Here is a 24,724-nt window from a genome sequence, read left to right as displayed (position 1 = left end):
TAGAATGGCCCTGGTGAGGGGCTATTTCAAAATAGCAGCAGTGGAGCGTCTACATATGCCTTATTTCAAAATAGCTATTTTGAAATAGGCATTATTCCTCATAGAATGAGGTTTACACATTTTGGAATAAGCCATCCATTATTATTTTTAAATAACAGAATGGCTGTGTAGATGCTCAAATTGTTATTTCTAAATAACACTAGTCATCTCAAAATAACAGTGCAGTGTAGACGCACCCTATGCAAGCGATCTCATTTCTTTATTTTAAGTAAACATGACCTCAGCGATTCACTTGCCATGAGCAAGGAATAATCATATGAGTAAGCAACATAAAATTGGATCTAAATAAAAAATCTGGTAAGAGAAAGTGCATTATTATTTGCTTTTCACCAGCATAAATAAAAAAAGCCTATTATATTTTTCCTCACAAAACCAACATTCTGGTTTAGAACACTACACATAATGTTAGACTTTAAGGCTTAAAGTTGATTTCTCCACTGACTTCAATGGGGAGTTTCACCAAAAATAATGATGGCTCACTATGGCTTCATATAGGAAGTATTATGTAGAATACTCAGGTTAAACAAATTATTTGAAATTATATGATATTAAGCATAGGATTGATTCACAAAGATATTAAGGCAAGCTCTAAGTCATGAGACTTATTTTTTAGACACTTAGAAAATCTATGGGATTTGCAAAATGTAAGCATTGCACATTGGCACACTATATGAGGAATGGAGAGAGATAGGCACCTTACACTGCATTCACAAAGCCCAGCACACTAGGCAGCTCCTTGCTAAAACTAGTATAAAGAAAATGCCAAGCTGACAGTTGTGTGCTAAGCCTCACAACTGTCTCAGGGATAGGGACCTCCTTCCACTTGGGATTCTCAGATGCAAACCATCTCTTGGTGTTTGGCACCTAGTTTTAGTCTGATGGTAGCATATGAGGGAGGCCCCACTTCAAGTCTATTTTAGGAAGAGGAAGAGGTTTGAACTAGTATCTGTCACACCAAGAGGTGAAGGCCACAGTTAGCTTTTTTAAATGTATACATTTTAAAATGTATCAGGGATCCTCACTCCAGGGTATCCCATTTTATTAAGCACCAAGCTACAGAATCATTCTCTTACTTGCTTTCATCTCACTCAGACCTAATATTGAAATTATTATTTGGAGAAAGAGAGAGAACAAGCAAACATGCATATGTGATGACTTTGTAGCCTGGTTCTTAGATTAGTCATCTGGGAAGTGAAAGACTCAAAATCCTGGTGCTCTTGTTATTTTGCTTTCTTTCTGATAATTAACAACTGTGGAACTTTTTGAACTGATTTTGAGAGATTAAAATTCAAATAATTTCTCCTTTCTGGTGGAGAATGGACTGGAACCAGGGGTCTCCTAAATCCCAGGTAAGTACCATAGCCACCACTCACCTAAAGATTACAAAGGCATTATTTTGTCCCCCGCCACACACACCATTTTATATAAGCTCATCTATCTGATCAAGTAGGAGAGCTCTGAACACACTTACTAGATCATGCCACACAAAAAAGTTAGGCAGAGGAATGCTTATCTTCTCAAGTTTTTCATGTCTCTGGAGCTTAGGTATGTAGACACCAGACATGGGGCTGTTGTGCATGTCCTCAGAGGCATGATTTTACTGCAATTTTAGGTGCCTGCATGGTTTGGTGACAATTAAGCAGATGTCTTATGACTCCCAGTGGTGCCTTATTGTGGGATTTAGGTGGCTAATGTGGCAGTCAGGTGCTGAAGTTCTTTTGTGACTCCAGCATGATGTATTTCAGTTGGATGGCCATGATATATCATGTAAATCCATCATAAAGTTATTGACATGATATGTGTGCCTTCTCACTTCAAAAATTCCCACAAATCCCCCTTTAACATCAGCTCACCATTTGGCTTATTTAAGATTATAATATGCAGAAAAAGTCTTGCTCCTACTCTAAGAGTCCACACCCATCTGACAAAATATAGCAGATAATTTACTATTTTTTGTGAATTAAAGCTACTTTTGCTTTATTTTAATGCAGTTTAAACAAAAGGCAGGAACAATTTCCCAAAAGCTTCTTTTCCTCTTCTGGAGAGAGAATGGAAGCAATGGAAGTGAGGTAATGGCTTTGCTTTGCCCTCCCCTCAACATGTAGAATTCCACGTTCCTGAGGGATTTATATCTCTGGGATCTGGGAGAATTCTTTACGTTTTTGTGGGAGCATGGAAATCTACTTAAAGAGGTGTCTCTTATATATAGACACACAACTATCTGTCCTAACAGTTTTATTTATGATTATCACATGGGAGAAGTCCTGACCTGAGTTCAGAGGAGTCAGGATTTTCAACTTGCATGTTGATGGGAAAGATTAGAAACTGAAAACCGAAAGCTTGGGCTAATATTGAGACATGCAATAGGCTCTTTGGTTTGAAAGGTGATGTATGTCAACGTGAAACTTGTTTTATTAGGGAAGTAATTAAATAAAATGTTAAATAGTTTTGCTGATAAGTAATTTATAATTTGAATACTCAGGTGGTCTTAACGTTTTCCTTATTAAACAGATGTTTTATATGGTAGAGTCGAATACACTCATATCAATAATGTCAAACAACAATACCATTTGAGAATCAATTTAACATTACCCATGCAGTCAGACTGAGCTCTACACAGATCCCATTACAGGATCAGTATTTTAGAAACAATTAAAACATAACTGGAGGCCTTTATACATAAAATGAATAAAACATCTCTATAAAAGAAAAGGGCACACATGTATAGCTGAACAGTAGTAACATGTTATCAGACAAAAAATCGTTTTAGGTACATGAAAAGTTTAAATTGGGAAATTCAAGCTAAAATTAAAAACAAAAAGAGGGATTTCAAAAAGGTCTGCAGTGATTTAGGAGAACAATAAAAGCCAGCAGAATTTATGCTCTGAGGGCACTTGGTGGCTTTTGAAAATCCTTCCCAATAAGGCAAAATCCCCAACTACTCTTATCAAACTATAAATGGACTATACAACACAGAAAATAACTTCCGTTTATGGGTAACATTAGAAAAACATATCAAATAGGAAAAACATTTGTCAAGACCTTTCAAATGTAATTTTGATAGAGTGTCCTGGTTCTGCTTCAATCACCCACTCACAATTCAAGGAGTCTTTGTAGTACCCAGGCCAGCCTGGAGAGAGGATTACTCCACTGGGAGATGAAAAGTGCCCACCACATGGAGCTTAAAAAAAAAGATAGAGAGAATAGAATAATGGAGATTTACATCTTGTAGATTAACATTGTCACCCTTATTAAAACTGATGTTTTAAATTAATTATTATTATAATACCAAGGCATTTAAGTTTTTTTCCCCCAATATCTTAAGCCCCAAGCCTACTTTGTAAGACACTTGAGGCCAACCACACAATGCAAGATCAAATGCAAGATCAAAGGTGAAAAAAACCAAATCATACATATGTTGTAAACATTGACAATGATTGCTCCATTTTAATATAATAAATACAATTTATCATCCCAAAGATAAGAACAGACCATCTGAATGCACTCCTTTTAAATATATCCTTTTAGTCTTAGAGGGGTAGCTGTGTTAATCTGTAACTTTAAAAACTAGTAGTTCTGTAGCACCTTAGGGAATGTCTACACTAGGAAACTATTTCAAAATAACTAAAATTAATGTAATAACTCCCGAAATAACAAAATGGAAATAGTGTTTCCACACTATGGGGAAGCCTCGAAATTAGTTCAAGGTAGGCTCCATTATTGTGGATGCACTACCTTGAGTTAGAGCCACAGGAATCAATGGGGAGTAATTACTTTGAATCACTCTGAGGAGTAGTTATTTCAAAATAGCAGCACAGGAGCATCTACACGAATGCTATTTTGAAATAACAATTACAAAATAAGCATTATTCCCTGCAGGAATATAGATTTCAAAATAACCAGCCTGGGCTTGGTATTGTGGCTACTTATTATTTTGAAATAAGGGAGGTTATTTCAAAATAACTCCCTAGTGTAGACTAGGGCTTAGAGGCTATCTATCTCTCTATCTATACACAGACACACACACACTCAAGTTTATCTCAGGAAGTGGAAGTGGGTTTTGCCACAAAAGCTCAAAAGTCATGATACAATATATACATGAAGGTGCCACAGGACTACTCATTTTTATATCCTCTTAGATACACCTTATTAATGTAACTATGCCTTTTGAAAAAGATATGGAGAAGCTTGAATTTCAGTCTTTAAAATACTGGGTGTGGACAAGGTAGGACCTGCTGACTCCAGCTGACTTTGACCTTTTGTGTAATTTGTATAAGTCACTTGTCTTTTCTGTGGAACAAATTCCCCATATGTAAAAAGGGGATACTTACCAATCTCACGGTGATGTTCCGAGGAGTAGGTAAAGATTTGTAAAATATTTTGTAGGTATAAATATAAATATTATTCTCAGATACAATTGAGTGCATGTGGGTTAAGAAAAGTTTCATTATAATCAACATAATTCCACCTGAGAATTTATAACTAAAGCTTTACTGTGGCTTGATGACATTGCAATCATGATGACAATCTAACTATTAAATAGAAAGTTTGAATTATAGCTCACTGTAGTTCCCTAAACAAATGTCCATGAGTAGCATACATTAAATGGTAAAACTAATTAGCAAATTCTGGATAATTCAGAAAAAAAAAGAAAAAAAAAGGAGCCTCCAGGGTTGATGGTCTATTGAATTATTTCATTATCTTTGATTCCGCAGATGTGAAAGATACTTCCAACCCTCAATTTAAGTCTATGAAATGTTTCAGTCATTTTTGATTGCAGTGCTAATTCTGTTAGGAATGTTGTGCTTGCTCTTTTCCTATGTCAGGAGCAAAGTACTTTCAATGGTTAATGACCAATGATTCAATGACTAGTTGGAAGCCAGTATCAAGAGGAGTGCCCCGGGGGTCAGTCCTGGGGCCAGTTTTGTTTAACATCTTCATAAATTATCTGGATGATGGCATGGATTGCATATTGCAAACTCAGCAAGTTGATGAATGGGGGAGAGATAGATGTGCAGGAGGGTAGGAATAGGGTCCAGAGACAAACTGGAGGCTTTGGCAAAAATAAATCTTATGAGTGTCAACAAGAACAAATGCAGAGCCCTGAATTTAGGAAAGAAAAACCCCATGCACTGCTATTGGCCAGGGATCAATTGGTTAAGTGACAGTTCTGAAATAAAAAAGATCTGGGAATTCTAGAAGATAAAAAATGAGATATGAGTTCATAGTGTGCCCTTGTTGCTAAGAAAGCTAGTGGCATATTAGACTGCATTAGTTGAAGCACTGACAGCAGATCGAAGGAAGAGATTATTCTCCTCTTTTTGGCACTGGTCAAGCTACATCTGGAGTACTGCACCAAATTTTGGGGCCCTCCACTACAGAAAGGATGTGGACAAACTGGAGAAAATCCAGTGGAGGGTGACAAAATTGATTATGGGGCATATGTCTTCAGACTTAAGGCTGAGGGAACTGGGTTTATTTAGTCTGCAAAAAAAAAATGAGAAGGGATTAAATAGCAGGTTGACACAATTTGAAGGAGGGGTTCCAAAGAGAATTAAGCCAGGCTATTCTCAGTAGTCACAGGTAACAGAACAAAAAGCAATGGTTTCAAGCTGAAGTGGGGGAAATCAAGGTTGGATATTAAGAAAAAAATATTTCCCTAAGAGGGTGATGAAGCACTGGGAAGGGTTGCTTAGAGATGTGGGGTTATTGCCATTCTTAAAGGGGTTTTAAGGCCATTTATATTGAGTAGGAGTATGGATTAAATTATTTTGAGATCTCTTCCAGTGTTCTCTCTAAACTGTGCAGCAGTGCAGCTTCAAAGGTGATTAATCAGTCCTGCCCAGTTAGTCAGCTCCATGCATTGAGCCCTGAGCCTCTGACTGGGTGGGGCTGATTAGTTACCTGTGAACTGTGCTGCTGTGCATCTTAGAGGGAACACTGACTCTCTTCCAACCGTAATCTTCTTTGATTTATGATTCTCTGATTCAACTTCTTAGCACAGAAATGAGATTTTTTTAATTAGTCAGAGAAAAATGATAAAAGGGATACACTGAAAATCTCCAGTGTTTTTCTGGCCCAGAGTTTCATTCTGGCAGTTAACCAGGAAGAGGAGAAAGAGAGCTATGCAGCTTTGAATGGGCAATGATTCTCATTGGGAAAAAAATACCAATTGTGAAGCCTTATGATTCTGAAATGATTATTATTGTGGTGTTTACCCAGAACTAGATCAGGAAGAAAGAAAATATCACAAAAGCAAGGTAGCTTTGCAGACTTTTTTCCAACCATTTCTAGAAGCAGATCTGCCAGAAACGTCCCTACAACAAAGGTCCCGAAAATGTGTGGGGCAGACAGGAAGGTTTGGGGGTGTAAGGTGGGGTTTGGGCCATCTTCCAAGGAAGGTGAGAAGGGAGCTCCACCCAACTTCACTCTGGCCCCAGTTGGAGATCCAACCTGTCTGCCCCATGCTCTGCTCCCTTCTCAGCCACAGCTCTGCAACACCCACAGCTTAGTACTGGCCCCAGCCACAGCTCCACTCAATCCCCTGCTCTATCCTCAGACCAGCTCCACCCTGACCACTGTTCTGTCCTCAGGCCAGCTCCAGTCGAAGCCACAACTTCACTCTGCTGCCTACTGCACCCCAAGCCCAGCCCTTCCATCATTTTCTGCCCCCAGGCCAGCTCTGCCTCTAGCCTCAGCTCTACCCACATCACTATTTCATCCTCCAGATACATCTTCAGTCTAAGATCCTCTACTGAGACAGCTGTGCTGTAATGGAGAGGAGGTGTGGAAAGATTCCATTACATGTAAGGGAAAACATGATAGAAGTCCAGACACCACTGTCCTAGAAAGTCTGTTCAGTTTTAGAAATCCAGATTCTTTCAGTTTATGAATCTATACAATTGCACAATGTATTGTCCAATCCTGATTACTGTATCTTTTGAGAGGCTATCATCACTACATGTGCTGCAAAAATGAAGTTTCTTTCCCTGACACCAAAATTAAAAAAAAAGAACGATGGAAAGAATAGGTGGGTGGAGAAAACTTCCAGAGCAAGAAAACAATGGGAGACAATCTTTCCACATCATCAGTCCATTAGACACAGAAGGGACTTAAATGAGATCATCTTCCTCCATATACCTCAGGGAGGAAAATCACTGCTGCAGAATGTCTTGTGTGCTTTTTTATTATTATTTGTTTTGGGAAAGGCCTAATATTCTCCCTAGATAGAAAATAATTGAGTGAAATTTCTAAAATCCTCCACATGTAGTAATTCTATTTTATTAGTGCCATTAAAATTTTATAAATAGATACAAATCATTATGTCATTCCAGAACTTGACAGTGGGTATTGTAATGCTAAACAGCTTATGAATTATACACATATACAATATGGTGACCCAAGCTTGTATTATGCACCTGTTTTACCTTTTGGAAAAAAAATAATGAAGCAAAAAATACCTTGCCCTGCAGAAAACATAGTCAAGGAGGAAACTGATCATTAAATTAACAGATTTTTTATTTTTCTTAATTAAAATGCTGCATTTTCAAGGAAGTGATTTTAGTTCCTTACTCCAATGATGACATTTTTCTTACAGCTTCAGGGGGGTAGCCGAGTTAATCTGACCAGAAAAAAACAACAAGAAATGGTCTGGTAGCACTTTATAGACTAACAAAACATGTAGATTGTATCATGAGTTTTCGTGGGAACAGCCCACTTCTACAGATGACCGGTCATCTGAAGAAGTGGGCTGTGCCCTAGAAAACACGAGATACCATCTACATGTTTTGTTAGTCTATAAAGTGCTACCAGACCATTTTTTGTTTTTTTCTTACAGTGTTTGATTGAAAAGCTTGGTGGCCTTGAGTGAACCCAGCCACTGATTTGATAGGACTTGCTGCAGGGTTGGGCCATTTTTCTTCTTTATTTTAAATTAAAATGCATTAGCCTGGGACCAAAGTACTGTATAAGGAGCTAGGAGCATGACTGGGCAGGTAGCAATACCAGGTTCTTGGTTGAGACTTATGTTGCTGAACAGTGATTTTATGACCTTTGATGGGAATTAAATCTAAGGCCTCCTTACTCAGATTATAAGACCTTGATTAGTAAAGAGCTATAGCAGAGAAAATGGTTGTGAGGTGTGGAATAATGGACGTACAGATTGTCAATGATCCCAATAAAGTGACACAGATATGTAAGACCATCCACTCCATGTGCAGCCTCATTAGAGCAGTATGGATTGTAACCGTGGGAGGGAGAATAGTCTTTGTGCTACTTCTATTCCCCCTACCATCAACACCGTGTGATGGTCACTACACTATGGATTGATAGCTTGAGGGTTAGATTCCAAGAGGAATCATCAGTTGTAGCACCTAACTTTTAAGCATCTGGCTGCTTTGTAGAATTCATAAACCTGAGTTAGGTGCCCAATCTCACTATACAATGTATTAAGGGATTTAGGCACCTAAAAATATTCACAGAAATGAGCACATTGAGTAGAGAGTTATGTAAACCAGCCTGCAGGAACTACCCAAGAGGGAGACGTGGTTTAAGCTGCACTTTTTAAAGGAAGTTTGGAACCTAATTCTAGGACCATGATTGATGCATATCTCTGCTTAGGATTAGCAACTATAAAACTACTCCTGGTGTTTGATGTCTCTGCCAGGCTAGCCATCAAACTTTTGTGCATGCTCACCAGCAAAAATGTAGGTGCCTAGAGATTTTTCCAGTGGAAACGTGGACACTTAGAGGCTTTAGTCACCTACAGAGTTGGGTGGCCACCGAAACGTGGTTTTGTGAATGCCTATGGTGCTAATTGTTGCATTTTAGGCACTCAATGTGGCAGTTAGATACCTAAGATCTCTTTGTATCCCTACAGTATGAACTAACTAAAGAGCCAAGTTGTTCCATACTCATATCTAGGGTCAGGGTCAAAAATATTTTTGTTTGTTTACAGAAAATGTCAAGTTATGGATAGAAAAAAATGAAAACTAAAAATTTTGATTTTTTTCAACAAAATGTTAAGATTTCCAGGAAGAAACTAATTTTGACAAAACCCCAGTCTCCTGTTGCAAAAAAAGCTTTGATGGAGATTTTTGTACCATTCTTATTCATATCTTCTGTCAGTGAGACATGGAGGGGGACATGTAACACCTGCTGATCAGTGACTTGCACAAGCAAGTAAATGAATATAAACCAACTCTGAGAACACATTAGCCAGAAGAGCTCACCAAACACCATGGAGGAGGAAAATAGTACTTTTTTCCAGATCTACAGTAAATTAAATTGTCCCAGAGCAAAAGACCTGTGACTGTGAATCACAATAACTTCCCTGAGTACCTGCCTGTGTGAGACAATGCTGAGGACAAATGTTCAATATAGCCCTTACAAAACTCTTCAGCAATAAAACACCACATTTACCTTATATAATAAAAAAATAAAAATTAACCTATTCCAGCCCTTCTTACCATATTACATAAGTGATAACTGAACTAAATATGTAAAGAGAATTTTGCCAGGAGAGCTGTGGAGGTGATCCAGCAACAATTAACCTCACACTTATATGAAAATTACCCTAGGGAAATTCATGCATAATCCTGTATAGTTTATGATTGCTAATGGTTAGAAGCTTGCACTTTTGCTGAAGTTAAAAATATAACATAAACAGCCAGCCTCTGGGGGGATTTACAAAGTCCTTAGGTAAATACAATTTGTTAAAGTAAATATTTAGTTAACTAATTCTTTTGTTTGCATCTGTGAACCTGTTAGCATTATTCTTGGGGCCAAATGAACTATAAACAAGTGATAGATTTACTGGTTTAGTTGCTAATTAAGGTTTTGATCTAGCCAAAATTAGCTTTAATGAGCTTCAAAGGCATCTTAAGATCTAGATCTTCAGCTGCTAATCGTATTCTCTGAAAGAGAATTCCTTCTCTTAAGCTTTATACCTTAGTACTTTCCCTCTTTAGGCCATTTTCCTAAGCTGGCTCTTCAAATGACCTTTTGACCAAAAAAAATGTATTTTTGCTATACACAGTGTCCATAGTTTTTTTTTAATCTCTGCAGTGATTATTTCTGTTCATACTCCATGTAAGTCATCTATTAGTCATGATTAGATGACATGATATATATGAACTTACACAGCTCTGTTTTGTAAAATTTTTCAGAGATTCCAGCACTTGATCTCTTCATTATAAAGGGGATATATTGTTCCTTATAACACAAGAATTGGAGGTCATGAGGCATGATGCATATGTTTATATTCTCATGTTCCTAAAGAAATAGGAAAATTCCTGTTCTAAAATGATTAACTACAGTCAAAAATATTTTATGTTCTGAAGAACATAGGGCTCTGTCTTTTTTCTATTTTAATGACAAAACTCCCAATTGCAGCAGCGTACAATTCCTAGACACTGTAATTTAATTAAATATCTGACTGTGTATAGCAAAAATAAAATAGTTTCTTCGTGAGCAAAAACATTTTGTAAATTCTGTAATAAGTTCAAAATTACTTTGTTTTGAGAACTATGCCTACCTAATTTTAAATAAGTTTCAATTATTTTATTACTGCATTGCAGTATTAAACTGAGTGATGAATTAAAGATTTGATTCCTTATATTTAGAATGTAAACCTTATGATTCCATGCTCTTTCTACTTTATCAGCCAAAACAGTGTGGCATTTACATGCCTAAGGACATCAGCAATCACGGGCCTAACATTGTATCTTTACTACATTTTAGTGTGTATTACTGTGTAAGCATATTCATAACACATATGGAGCTTACCAACTGAATAATAAATCAACAAAAATAGGACCAGCAGATGGTATTATTTTGAGTCAATGAATTACCACAGTAAGAATTCAACTTTCTCACACTTGTTGAAATCAGCATTTTCTCATAAAATGTGCAAGACACTTTTTATTTTTAACTTCACACTAAGGATTACCTCTAAAACACACTCTGAATACCTCTTGCTATTCTTGGTATTTTAGCACAATATGGTATAGTGTATAATTTTTAGTATTGTATTAACAAAGTATTGGTACATACATTCAAAGTAATTTATCTACATGCTTGGAAGGATAATAAAGGCATTTAAAAATTCTATTCTCTCTCACCCTTGTAAATGGCTCTTCCTGATGTGTACAGTACATGAATCATTTTTTAATTTGAAATCCACCACTGTGTTCTGAATTCCCAGACCCAGGAGTCATTCATATTCACAGCTATACAGAGGTACAAGACTTGTTTGTCTAACTTTTAAAAACAAAAGCTTCAGAGCTTCAGAGGAGTAGCTGAGTTAGAATGTAACTGGAAGATCAAGTGTAGTTTGAAAAACAACAATTAGTCTAGCAGCACCATAAAGGCTGACAAGACATGTAGATGGTATCATGAGCTTTCATTGGCACAACCCACTTCTTCAGATGAATTAAGTATTAAAGATCCAGTTCCAAAATAAATAGTTGGGGGGGGGGGGAAGAGGGAAGAGAAGAAAGGGAAAAAAGGTGGAAAAGTCCATTCGAGTGTTCGTGTTACATGAAGCTGATAGAGAAGGTGCAAATTGTTCTTAAGTAAATTTGCACCTTCTCTATTGGCTTCATGTAACAAGAACTCTCTAATTGACTCCCCTCCCTTTTTCCCCCCTTCTTTCCCTCCCCTCCCATACCCTACTATTTATCTTGGAACTAGAACTTTAATACTTCATTCACCTGAAGAAGTAGGGTGAAGTCACAAAAGCTCATGTTTTTTAAGTTTTTAAAAAGAAAACATTCTGGTCAACTCACCAATGGAGTAGTTTCTCCTGTCTCCTCTTTACTAAGTTTTAAGACTTATTGTTTTTTAAACCCTTTTTGTGGCTGACTGACATCTATCCCTGTCATCAGCCAGCTAAAATTAAAATATTGGGAATATGGTATAACTAGAAGCTATCATCAGTGAAACATCTCTCAATCAAAAGTGAGCCCATATGAAATATCAAAGAAGAGTCTGTGAACATGCTCTATGAGTTCACACAATATCATTCCAAGTTATTGCCATAAATGGAAATTGAGATGTATTGAAAACTGTGTTAAAATTGTAAGCTGTCACTTTAAATGTAAAGTTTTGGTTTGCCCTACTTCTGCTTGCAGCCTCTGAGGAGGCATGTGTCTAGAAGCAGCTAGTACTTCTGAATGGAGTATACATTTTCATATATCTACTGGTACCAGTCTTTTTCACGGGGTGCTATAGTTGTACAGTTTGGACTTCCCTAGTCTGGCACCCTGGCAACCTGACCGATCCCAAACAAAGGAATTTGCTGAACATGGGAAGGTACCCAGCCACTGGCCCTCCTGCTCATCACCAGCTTCACTTCCAGCAGCAGCCAGTCACTCTGCTCCCAGCCCTGGCCAGGTTGCCAGCCTCTGGCCCCAGCTTGGCTGGCTACAGAGCTGCCACCGCTGTGGCTCCCCTACCAGGCACTCATAGCCATCCTCCCCGCCTCCATGCCGGGTGGACAGAACACCAGATTCCCTGCCAGGCTGCCATGTCTCTGGCTCCCCTGCTGGGCTGCTGCAGCCTTGTCTTTCCTTCCGAGTTGAGGTGGTCCCTGCTCCTTCCGGGTTGAGGTGATCCCTGATATGGCCCTAGCTTCTCTGCTGGGTTGATGCTGCCCCAATTCCCATGCCAGGCTGCTGCCAGCCCTGCTGGGCTCCCAGCCAAGCAGGACTTCCAGCTGCCAGCCCTTCTGCTGCCAGATTCTAACCACCAGGGCCACTTGCCGAACCACAGATGTTGCTGTAACTGACAGTCCCGATTTAGGAAGGTGCAACCCGTAGCTGTGATTCTAGATCAGTGGTCCCCAACCATTTGGGGTTGCCGGGCGGCAGGGGGCGTGGCCGTTCGCCCGCCGGGTGCCCGGGGGGGGGCCATAGCCGCATCCCGGGGCCGGCGCTCTCCCCTCAAGCGCTGTGCGCCTGGGGCCAGGACTCTCCCGCATCCTCCCCCAAGCGCCGCATGCCCGGGGCCGGTGCTGGTGCTCTCTCCCCCAAGCGACGCGCACCCGGAGCCGGCGCTAGCGCTTTCTCCCCCCCCCCTCCATGCTCCATGGGGGGTGAATCCGCGGCGCCCCCGGGGCCGGCGCTCACAGTGCGCCACACGCCCGGGGCCGGCTCTGGCATCGCGCATGCACCACATGCCCGGGGCCAGGCCAACCCTGAGCACTTGGCGGGCGCCGAGAAATGCCCCCGCGGGTGCCATGGCGCCCGCGGGCACTGTGTTGGGGACCACGGTTCTAGATTACACAGACTGAAATAGCAAGTAGGTAACTAATGTGGCAGGAAAGGAACCCTAAAGCTCCCACTTACTGGCTCTTATTTACAAGTGGAATTCCCTTCCTAAACATTTTACCTGCCTGGATAGAGTATGACTTATCTGGGGTCTAGACAAGTGGAGTGGTTTAATCTTGTATGAAATAAAGATAAACATTTGAATTGATTAATAATGTTCATTGGTTTTGTTTTAAAAAACCTTGTGGACAATTATATACCACGATATCAACTGCACTATTGGTGACAAAATTGTGCTTTATAAAGCTCCTCTTTTAGTGTATTTTTAATCTATATCTTCACTTTTTAAAAACATATCTAATTATGCAACTAATGAATAAATCCTACTGCTACCATTGAGAATTCAAATGTATATTATAATGTGTGCCTAAGATTATTCTTTCATCAGTCTGCCTTGTGCAAAGCTGGACATTTTGAGGTGTTCTCAATATACCATGGAATAGCTTCTCAATATATCATGGAATATATCAATTTTTATTTCCATGGGCAGTTTTATTCAACTTCATGAACCACAAAGTAGATCAATGTGGCATTATTGTTTTGTGTGTGATTAACATAATGAAAAAAATTATAACAGTTCCTGACAATGTTAAGTTTAATCATCTTTTCAAGATTAATAGGCATTAAAAAAAGTCATACAATAGGTAAAACTGATGGAAAGATGCATACAAATTAAGGAAAAGCACCTTATCCAAATACTGATTTGCATCAGCTTTGGTAGCTCTCCTTGCCATGCTGCAGAGAAAACCACCATATTCAGACTACTCTGCATTCAAGGAGATTCTTCAGAAAAAAAATATCAGTGCTTGGGAGCAAAGAAAGAGAAATGGAGAAGGCAGAGAAGGGAAAAGAAAGAAACAGAAGGAAGAGGCAAGGAGAAAAAGCAAGCAGGGCAAGTGAATAAAACCCCAAGAGATTAAGAGGAAGGAGAGAAGAAATGATCTCCACAGTGAAAAGAAAGAGGCTATAGACTGAATCTCTCTAGTCTAGCACATTCGGGACCTGACCGGTGCCAAACCAGAATTTGCTGAACCACAGGAGGTCAATATTATCCAGTAGCATTATTAACACTTCCATAGCTTATTGGGCTCTTAGAAGACATTTTGGGTAAATTAGAGCTAAATAACAGCACAGAACACTGAGAGCCAGGACTGGCGGCTGTAAACAAACTTTATGGAACTATGGGAAACTTGTCCATATTCATGATAAGTGGATATCCAGCCAATTAAAATCATTCTGGACCATGAATGTTGCCAAAATAAAGAGGTTCAACCTATGTAAAAGAAGAATGGAGCCTTAGGTTTGACATCTTCCATTTATCATCACCTGCTCTCTTGGGGCATATCTATAGTTATTGCAAGATTGATGCTCCAGACATAGATCTTCTAGAGTCGATTTAGTGGGTCTAGTATAGACTCATGCGTCAAATGCTGAGGGCAGCCCCTACTGGTGTCTGGTACTCCCTTTTCTGTAAGGAGTAAGAGAAGCCAACAGGAGCACTTGCTCCTGTTACTCTCCCACTATGTGTATGCTGCCACAGCTTGGCTTAAGGTACAGTGACCTCAGCTGCACATTTTGTGTAGCTGGAGTTGTACACAGTAAGCCGACCTGACTGGTCTTGTATAAACCAGGCCTTGTTGTTTATATTGCTAAACTTTCTATTCAGTGCACCAGAAAGTGCTCTCAGATCCTGATTCAGCAATACATCCCTTTACAGCAAACACATGCTTAACATTATCTAGTACAGGTTGAACATTTCTAGTCCAGCACTCTCTGGTCCAGCAATATACGTGGTCAACCTGTATAACTAATCCTATTATACACAGGTAATATTCCTGACTATTTTATCATAGGAATTATAAATTCCATGAAGAATGGTAGCAACATAAATAAATGTAAGGCACTAAAAAAGCACACAAAATCAATTTGCTAGTCGTTAGACTGCACCTCATAAAATAATGATTTTATGAAGCTATAAGACATGAAAAATTGTTTGAAAATGTAGAGACAAAACTTATAACACTCGCATAGCAGGCTCTTGCATTAGTGAATGTACCGTAATCCCATTAAATTTGTTAGAAGGTTTTTTATATAATGAAGGTCTGAGCTAAAATTTTTAAGTCTAAGTATCTAAAATTATAATCCCAAGTCTAAGTTTAAACACCTAAACTAATATTCTAATTTTCAAATTACTGAGAACTGAAGTCAGTGGAATACAGCAAACAATTTATTGAATCACATATATTTTTCCCCCAACAAAATTGTAGTTTAACCTCAGAAGGGTAGCAAGGCCACTAATGTATTTCTACGGCTACTGTTAGCAAAGACAGATTGTACTGGGAAATCTGCATAACATGGTTTTTTACAGATGGCAAGACTTGGGCTCCTCATCTCTCTCGGGAGGTAATTCCGTTGCTGAAGATAATACCATGGAATAGAGATAATTCTGTGGTTATCAGTTTATAAATGGATGTAAATATTACACCCCCTACTTCAAAACACATCCAGAATCTGATAGGGAATCAGTACATAGAACATGAAATACTGGAATGATGTGAACCCGTTGGTTTAGCAGATTTAGTCAGTTGACTAGAGCCAGCCCAAGCTACGGGCTGACCGGGCGACAGCCCAGGGAACCGGATTGTGAGGGGCACTGTGCAATGTTGCTGGGCTGGGTGGGGGCAGGGCCACGCATGCGCTGCATGCCCAGGGGCAGCGCCGTGTGCCCGGGGCCCGGGGTGCTAGAATGGTTCGGGCCAACCCTGCAGTTGTCTACTACATATTGAAGAAGTCCTGAAACCCAGGAGAAAAACCTGGACTATTGCTGCCTTCTGCTAAATCCACCACCAAAGAAAAGGAATAAGTGTTGGCCCAAATGAAGATATGAAAGGAAATCTGAATAGTGTTCCTCTTTGGCTGCCCCAAAATAGTGACAAGTCCATTCAAAACCAGATTCTGCAATTCCTTAGAAGTTGGAGAATGGAAGCGTTCATCAAGGGATTAAATCACATCTTATGTGGTTGAACTTGAACCAGCTCTTTTTCCATTTAGCCATTTATTTCTCCTAGACGTTGATTAACATGATAATGACACCATCTGTGCTAAATTTCAGAAGTGCAGAAATGGAAGTTGTTACGAGTATTAGCATCAAAGCTCAGAACTTCTCACAGTTTCTTGTACTAATCAAATATATTATTTAAAAAAGAAAGGGGACAAGACAGAGCCCTGCATATAGAAAAGAACTTTGGAGAAACTAAGTAATATCCACTGAGATCTGTTTGTGAAAAATGAACAAAATAACATGACAGTGACTCCACCTAGACCTGGCAAGTTTGACAGTTGAGTCAGTTGATGTTGTGTCAATGATAATCAATAGACCCAACAGTGTTCTTATGTTTTTATCCATATGCTTCTTTCATCTAAAGGGAGACTGTCTTTCTGCACATTCTCCTGTATTTTGTCTGAAAACTGATTTTGAAGTCTCAAACATGCAGGAGATGGTACTCCTTGGAATTTCTTCAACTACTCCTCAGTGAATTTACTGTGCAATAATTGATAAGAAACTTTGCTCTGCCTTCTTTAAAACCTTGTTACAAGAGCATAGAAAGAGAAGGAGCTCATTGATGGCTAAAATAATTGTTACCTCTCTGCCTTTTAAACTTCTGTCAGGACCTTCTGTTTCTGGAGCTTTTTATCTTGTAAGTTCAGGTAGGAGCTGTTGTAGAATGAGTGTCAGGATAATCAACAGCCATATTTCATTTCTCCTTTACTGTACTTATCTCAACAGTTATTGAACAAGATGTCAAATTTAACAATAGTCAATATATCTATAGTGCTCTTTTCACCTGAGCATCTCAAATTGCTTTATAAACATTTTTTAATGGTCAATAATCCTGTGAAACAGGAAAAGAATTTAAGTCATTTCACCCATATATGAAATGCAGCTCTCTCTGAAGTGAAATCTAGCAGAGAATTAATAGTTTACAACAGCACATCCTTCCCCGCCTCAACAAGTTTAGGACAAAAACTGTTAATGCAAATGAAGGTAGATACAATGTAGTAAGCTGACTAAAAATGTAGTGACTGCATGGATTAGCAACTCCTCGGTCAGTTAAAAAAAAAACAGTCCAAATTCTCCACTGGTATAAATGAATGTAGCTCCACTGACTTCAATGTAATTCTAACCATTTACACTAACCAAGAATTAACCAAAATCTTTAATGGTTTCAAAGACTCAGAATCTTAGTTCTTGTCTTCTCTCCAAAGAGAAATAGTTATCATATTACAATCTTTTTCAGAACATTTTAAAGAGAAATTAGGGATCTACAAAAATATTCTATTTCAACAGACCTATTTTAAAGTCAAAATATCAAAAAAATTAAATGTTATCAACAAAGCCTATTTCTGGTATCAAAAGCTGCTTTATTTTTTGTTTTTACCAATTGTACTATTAATAGCTAACTCATTCTTTAAGGAAAATTAAATAACTGTATTTAAAAAATAAGTAACATGTCAGGTGGAAAAAAACAGATTATTTGAATAAGTTACTATCATCCATATTTGTAATATATTAGCATATTTTCTGCCTTTTTTTTCCAAGTAAAGTTAAATTGACCTTTGAAGTAAAGAATTTCCCAATACATTTTAGAGAAAATTGACATAGAGAAACTAATTGTAATTATTTTACTCTAACTACAAAATATTCAGGATGAATAAAAATCATTTTTTGCAGAAGTTCAGTGAGACTTCAGTAATGCATGAAGCATGATTTTTTTAAAAGTAGAAGTTAAAAATATGAATTTTTAAAAATGTATGAATTTTACCCTATGACTGCTTAACAGAAGTTGCGATAAATTACCTTAAATTGAAAGGCAATAGCATTAAAAAATCACTTACCTCCACACCTGGGGATAGGTCCACTCCACATGACTTTCCCATCCATTAATATACAGCTAATTGTTTCAGTTCCTTGTGTTTTAATAAATCCTTCTTCACAAATGACTGAGATTGAACTCCCTAATTGAAAGTTGTCACCAAAACGCCGTGCATTGATTGGTACACCAGGATCAGGACACTCATTATGACCAAATGCTTTAAAACAGAAGAAAAAGAGGAAGAAAAAAATGCAATAAACCTTACAAATAAGTTGACATTTTTTATCTGCTGAATACAACCATACAAATTGTATGTGTTCTAAGGAAGCAAAAAAATACAGACATTGTGGCAGAAGTTCATTAAACCTCCGTATGTCATTCCTCCATTTAATAAAGATATACAGGCAGTCCCCAAGATAGGGACTGTAGGTTTGTTCTTAAGTTGAATTTGTATGTAAGTCGGAACTAGTACATATTGTAGGGGAAACTCTAGCCAAACGTTTCTCCAGAGCTCAGTTTTATTCTCCCACACCTCACTTCCCTCAGTCCTTTATTCTCAAGCTGAGGTGTCTGCTGAGAAAAGCTGCTCCGTGTCTCCCTGGTCTGCTGGGGGAGGCGCTAGCTTCGCGTCTACCTGGTCTGCTGGGGGGAAGCAGCTAGTGCGGGGTTGCCTCACCGCGTTTGTAAGTAGGGATCTGATGTAAGTCGGATCCATGTAACCTGGGGACTGCCTGTACTGGTATAAAGTAGGATGTTTTGATGTAAGTAAGTTAGCGTTTAGCAAAAAGATTTCTTAGATGTTGCTTACAAAAATAATGAGAAACATAATAATCAGCAATATAAAATACCATTAAAGTTCAATTTTTACTTGGGAAATATTGTAAACTGTGGGGATGAAAATGTGAATATATTGTATGCCTTCATGTCATTCAAATAAGCAGGAATTTCTGGGAAAGCAAATAGACTTTTTTAAACTCCAAATAAACCATATATACAGTCTGTGCTGTTAGTGATGAGATTTACTGACTACTTCCTTTTCTCACTAACTAGAACATTAATATAACCCCAGTACTGAACAGAACGACAGACACACATGCATATCCTTAAATAGGCATTTGATATTGAGAAATATATTCTCAAGAAAGCTCAGATATATGAATGATATACACAATAGATCTAGTTTTCATGACATTTATGCTCACTGGCATGCCAATATGCTGTATAACACCAATTATAATTGATATTTCAGGGACACATCCTTCTATCCAGGACAGTACTCTAACATCTGAATATGGGGTATTATGCAAGGAAATGTAAGAGGATTCCACAATTGCAGTATTACAGATATGGTTTCATTATCCACTGCCTAGAAAGGCATCCATTTTTAAATTCAAAGGAGAATTTTATCAGGACAGTAATAAACCATTAATTTTCACTTAATAAAAACTCCATACACATTTTTTCATGATTTTCTAAAAAGTATACATATCAAATTAACAGTCTTTCTCTGTCATTCCATTAACTCGCAGAGAAAGCTATTAATAAGAGGAAAAAATAAAAGTATTTATTTTCTCATGAATTATCTGGATGAAAGATACTGTTTGATGTTGAGCACCTTAATGCTTGTTGGATCCTACTTTATCTGTTTGGCCAGTCGATTATATCTAACCCGTCTCAGTGAGATTGAGCCAAAGTCCACTGATGTTATTAGGAACTTTTCACTGACTTCAACAGTCACTATTAGATTCTAAATGCACTAGATGACATACAGATGTATGCTAGAATGGGCATAATTTTCTGTAGGTCATAAGGATGTGACACAAATAAGTATCTTTTCACTGGAACAATACAAATACTCTAGACCACAGCTATTGGGTGTCTAGACTACATGGCTCCGTTGATGGAGCCATGTAGATGAGTTGACTAGACATAAGAAATTGAGGCGGAGATTTAAATAATTGCTGCTTCATTTACATCAAAATGGCCGCCATGTTGTGCTGATCAGCTGTTTGGCCGCACAGCGTGGTAGTCTGGAAGCCCTTGTCGAGCACTCCATTATGCCTCATGAAATTAGGTTTACTGGAGCGGTCGACAAGGTCTTCCCTTGTTGACCGCAGAGCGTCCAGATTACCACACTGTGCCGCCAAACAGCTGATCAGCACAGCATGGTGGCCATTTTGACGTAAATGAAGTGGCGATTATTTAAATCGCCACTTCAATTTTCCTATGTCTAGTCAACTCAGCTACATGGCTTTGTCAACGGAGCTATGTAGTCTAGATATGCCCTTGAAGATTAAAAATCAGTACATGGAGATCTCACATTTACAGAATTCAAAATATAGAACAGAAGACAGAGCTAAAAATATTACTTAGAAATAATTTGTTTGTAAGAATTTACATGGGGATGCTCTTACAACTGTCTTTTGTACGTATAATGCTAACTGGAGAACCTCATTTTTACTCTTCCATCCCCAATTCTTTGATAAACATAATCAAAAGAAAAAATCTTTAAAAGAAAGATATTTAAACACTATTGTAAAATATAGAAATATTATTTTAAACAATATTATTGTAAAATGTATGTCAATATATTGATTACCAAGGTACTGTTCTCATTGGTTGCATATATAAGAGCAGATCCTCAGATATTATCAAAACATGCTTTAAGAGATTGCTATGTGCTAAGAAACATCATAAATAAAGCATTCTCTTTTCCCACCATTTTTTTCTTTTTCTGTTCAGAGATTCCAATTCTGTTTTGTTTGGTTTTCTTTCTTCTTCTTTTTGAAAAGCACCAGCTAAGTTTTTCAGACAGATATTTGTCTCAGGTAAAAAAAAAAAGGGTCCCTAATTCTGTACCCAGATTGGATTCAATTCCATTTAAACAATTATAGTAACCCAGTGTACAAGAAGTGTAAAAGTAAAAAGAGTATAAGGTCCATAGTCTAAAGTTTCCAAGTACTTTTATTTCAGCTGGAAAAATAAAACATATAATGGAAAAATACTGTATAAATTAAAGGTTCCTATTACAATTCAGACTGGAATATTTCCAGCTATTGGCAGAGAGCAAATCTTCTCTTAATCACCCTTAATTCACCTTGTCCCCTAGAGTAAAGTCAGGAGAGCCTACATGAATTCAAACAATGTGTTTTACCAAAAATAATCCACTTGGAAATTATATTTCAGTTTGTTTATTAATATACAATAGCCTGGACTTTATTCAGGATGCCTTTTCATATTTTAAGGATTCACCACTTTAATATGATAAATTGTTGGGAAATGAAAGTTGGCACACCTTACTTCCAGAAAAATTGGCGGAGCTTATTTGTTTGGTATTTGTTAAGGCTAGTTATGTGTTCTGTAAATTTTGAAAACAAACAAAAATGTTCTGTTGGTGACTTGTAATTATTTCAAATGTATTTTCATATGAACAAATACAAAAACTGTAATTTAATTTATTAATCTTCTTTATATAAATCCCTAAGAATGAAATAATCTCATTCAAATGTAGGTTTAATAGTTTGTGTAATAAACAGCTTGGTCAAAGTAAAACAAATTCTGAAATACAGAAAGATAGAAAACTCCAAATGGTAAAGGCAGCAATGTTATGTAGCAAGTTGCTATGACATATGTCACAGCTAATTTAACTTTAATGGTGTGCAATTACACTTTGACAACTTATTAGTGACAGTATTCGCCACAAGCATCACTTCGGAAAGGCAGTAAATGTACATTGTTATTAATTGCTTAAGCTCAGTGTTGATGAAAACTAGCATTCTTTCAGAAAGGCAAGTGTGAATAGACATCTTTTTTGACTGCTAAACTTATAAGATCTTAAAATATTAAACCATCAGCTTTCTTAATCATTAATGAAGTGCTGCTGTTCCGGAGAAAAATATAATTCACTAAAAGTTATGCTGTGTTAATTGCTCTACATTTTCTTTTTCAGCTGTAGTCCCAGTAGAGAGAAGTAGTTGTAAACAAGCAAACTAAGTCCTTCAGAAAAATATTAGTAGTTATGATTGTGTTTATATCTCAATTTTACATGATATTTCTGCCAAAGTTCCAGGACAATTGTAATGCATAAAGTTACAAAAAATGTATATGTCTTTTCAGAGTGGGAGCCTTCAAAACTATCCTGTGAACATTTACTCACAAGGGTAGTTTTAAACTATACTTATAGGGCAATAGCTCAGATGTGAGAACTTAACCTTTTTTCAAGATAGTAAAACAGTAAACCCTAATACCATGCAATTGCAGGATTGGGCTCTTAAACAACAGAAGAATTATATCACAGTGAAGGAGCCCAACATACAACATAGGATAAGAAACATAGACTTTAAATTTTCATGTGTTAATTGTTGTTGTTGTTGTTGAAGTATTGCCTTGGTCCTGAAAGGCCCTAACCATCCAAACAAATTGGCTACATCTAGACTGGCATGATTTTCCGGAAATGCTTTTAACAGAAAAGTTTTCCGTTAAAAGCATTTTCGGAACAGAGCGTCTAGATTGGCATGAATGCTTTTCTGCAAAAGCACTTTTTGCGGAAAAGCGTCTGTGGCCAATCTAGATGCTTTTTTGCGCAAAACAAATCTCAGCTGTCTACACTGGCCCTTTTGCGCAAAAGTTTTGCACAAAAAGGACTTTTGCCCGAACTGGAGCAGCATAGTTTTTCCGCAAAAAGCACTGATTTCTTACAGTAGGAAGTCAGTGCTTTTGCGGAAATTCAAACGGCCAGTATAGACAGCTGGCAAGTTCTTCTGGAAAAGCGGCTGATTTTCTGGAAAAACTGTTCAGTCTAGACATAGCCATTATGTGTATTAGTGTAGCCGGTGGGAGCTCCTCAAAGATCAAGACATTGTTGTAGTAGAAGCTGTATGAATGAATAAAAAGACAGTATCATTATGGCAGAGATCACATTCTACATTCATGATAAGACATGATGTGGATGAAGAATAATAACATAAAAAGCATTTTTGCACAGAAGACTGTATAGTCTCAGCTGTCCCTTGCCTGCTACTACTTAATAGCTGACAGACTGACTGGCTAAAGGTATTTCTAGATTACAGTCACAGGCTATGACTGCAGATTGAGCAGATTTACCTGACCTCATTCTAATTTCTGAGCAGATTTACCAGACCTCATTTAGCTTGAGTACTGTGTCTGGGATTATGTAGCTCTCTGAGTTTCAGCATGTCTGGGCTGTACAAGCCAATTCAGAACCTATGCTGAAGCCTGAGTTAGCCAGTTTCACTACTCCACAACTGGAGATAACTTTATTTTTCAGCTACCCCCATTATGTTTACTCAAACTCCAATCACAATGATGACAGTCTAGAAATATTCTAAAACAAAACACGAGAGAGGAGACAGGATATTAGCAAAGTAGTCAGGAACAGGATAAAACACACATTTGGTTGTATGCACATTACAATTCCACACTGGAAACTACTCACTGTTATAAGTGATGTTAAATCCACGCCCCGACATTGAATGGTCAGCTTGAAATTCCAGGCGCAGAATATGGCTGTTACTGGTAAGGTGCGAAGGAACCTCAGCACCAGTGAAAGTACCAAGTATTGGAGAATCTGGAGAGTCTCCATCTTTAATTGCCAAGAAGTCAAATTGAGATTCCAAGTCAAAATCATTAAAAGAAAGATGGATTCGGCTCCCTGGATCTGAGATTATTGTCCAGATGCAGTTTAAATTATTTCCATATCCCTCTGGATAATCAGGTGAAAGAACAGTTCCCATCGGTGCAGTGAAATTAGAAAGGCAAGGAACTATGGAAAAAGAGAAAGAAATGAGAGAATGGAAAGAAACCTATTTTCAAAAGAATTTGTCTCATATCATCTCTTCCCTAAATGTCTTTAAGATGTGCTTATTATCTCAACTAAAAAAGCCAATATCTTTGGGGCCAGCAAAATACCAAAAAACAAAAAAGAACTTATGCATTTGGGTTTTTTTTTTGAGGGAGGGTTGGATATCATCTTCAGTCTGGCTATGTCTACACTGGCCACATAACCCGTAATAGCTATGGAAATGAGATAAGTCAGAATAGGGAAATGCGTGGGGGATTTAAATATCCCCCGCGGGATTTAAATAAACATGGCTGCTGCTTTTTTCTGGCTTGGGGAAAAGCCGGAAAAGAGCGTCCAGACTGGCGCGATCCTCTGGAATAAAGACATATTACGGAGGATCTCTTATTCCTACTTGCGGAAAAGAGCGTCCAGACTGGCGCAATCCTCCGGAATAAAGCCCAATTTTGGAGGATCTCTTATTCCTACTTGCAAGTAGGAATAAGAGATCCTCCGGAATAGGGCTTTATTCCGGAGGATCGCGCCAGTCTGGACGCTCTTTTCCGGCTTTTCCCCAAGCCAGAAAAAAGCAGCAGCCATGTTTATTTAAATCCCGCGGGGGATATTTAAATCCCCCACGTATTTCCCTATTCTGACTTCTCTCA

The 24,724-nt window shown here is 38.0% G+C and overlaps 1 protein-coding gene across 2 annotated transcripts in view; it reads right to left on the bottom strand.

Moving 5' to 3' along the window:
* CSMD3 (CUB and Sushi multiple domains 3) overlaps positions 1-24,724 on the bottom strand; it is a 1,180,750-nt gene that overhangs the window by 484,887 nt on the left and 671,139 nt on the right. For both annotated transcript variants that reach the window (XM_075920204.2, XM_075920205.2), the window contains 3 exons: positions 23,718-24,044; positions 18,285-18,479; positions 3,103-3,241 (listed from right to left, as the gene is read on the bottom strand). In XM_075920204.2, coding sequence (XP_075776319.2) covers positions 3,103-3,241; positions 18,285-18,479; positions 23,718-24,044 — 661 coding nt within the window. The remainder of the gene's footprint in view (positions 1-3,102; positions 3,242-18,284; positions 18,480-23,717; positions 24,045-24,724) is intronic.

This window comes from Pelodiscus sinensis, chromosome 2 (assembly GCF_052426305.1).
Source record: "Pelodiscus sinensis isolate ZL-2025 chromosome 2, ASM5242630v1, whole genome shotgun sequence".
Taxonomy (NCBI): Eukaryota; Metazoa; Chordata; order Testudines; family Trionychidae; genus Pelodiscus; species Pelodiscus sinensis.
The sequence above is the reverse complement of the archived record's forward strand: the minus strand, read 5'-3'. Positions and strand labels throughout refer to the sequence as shown.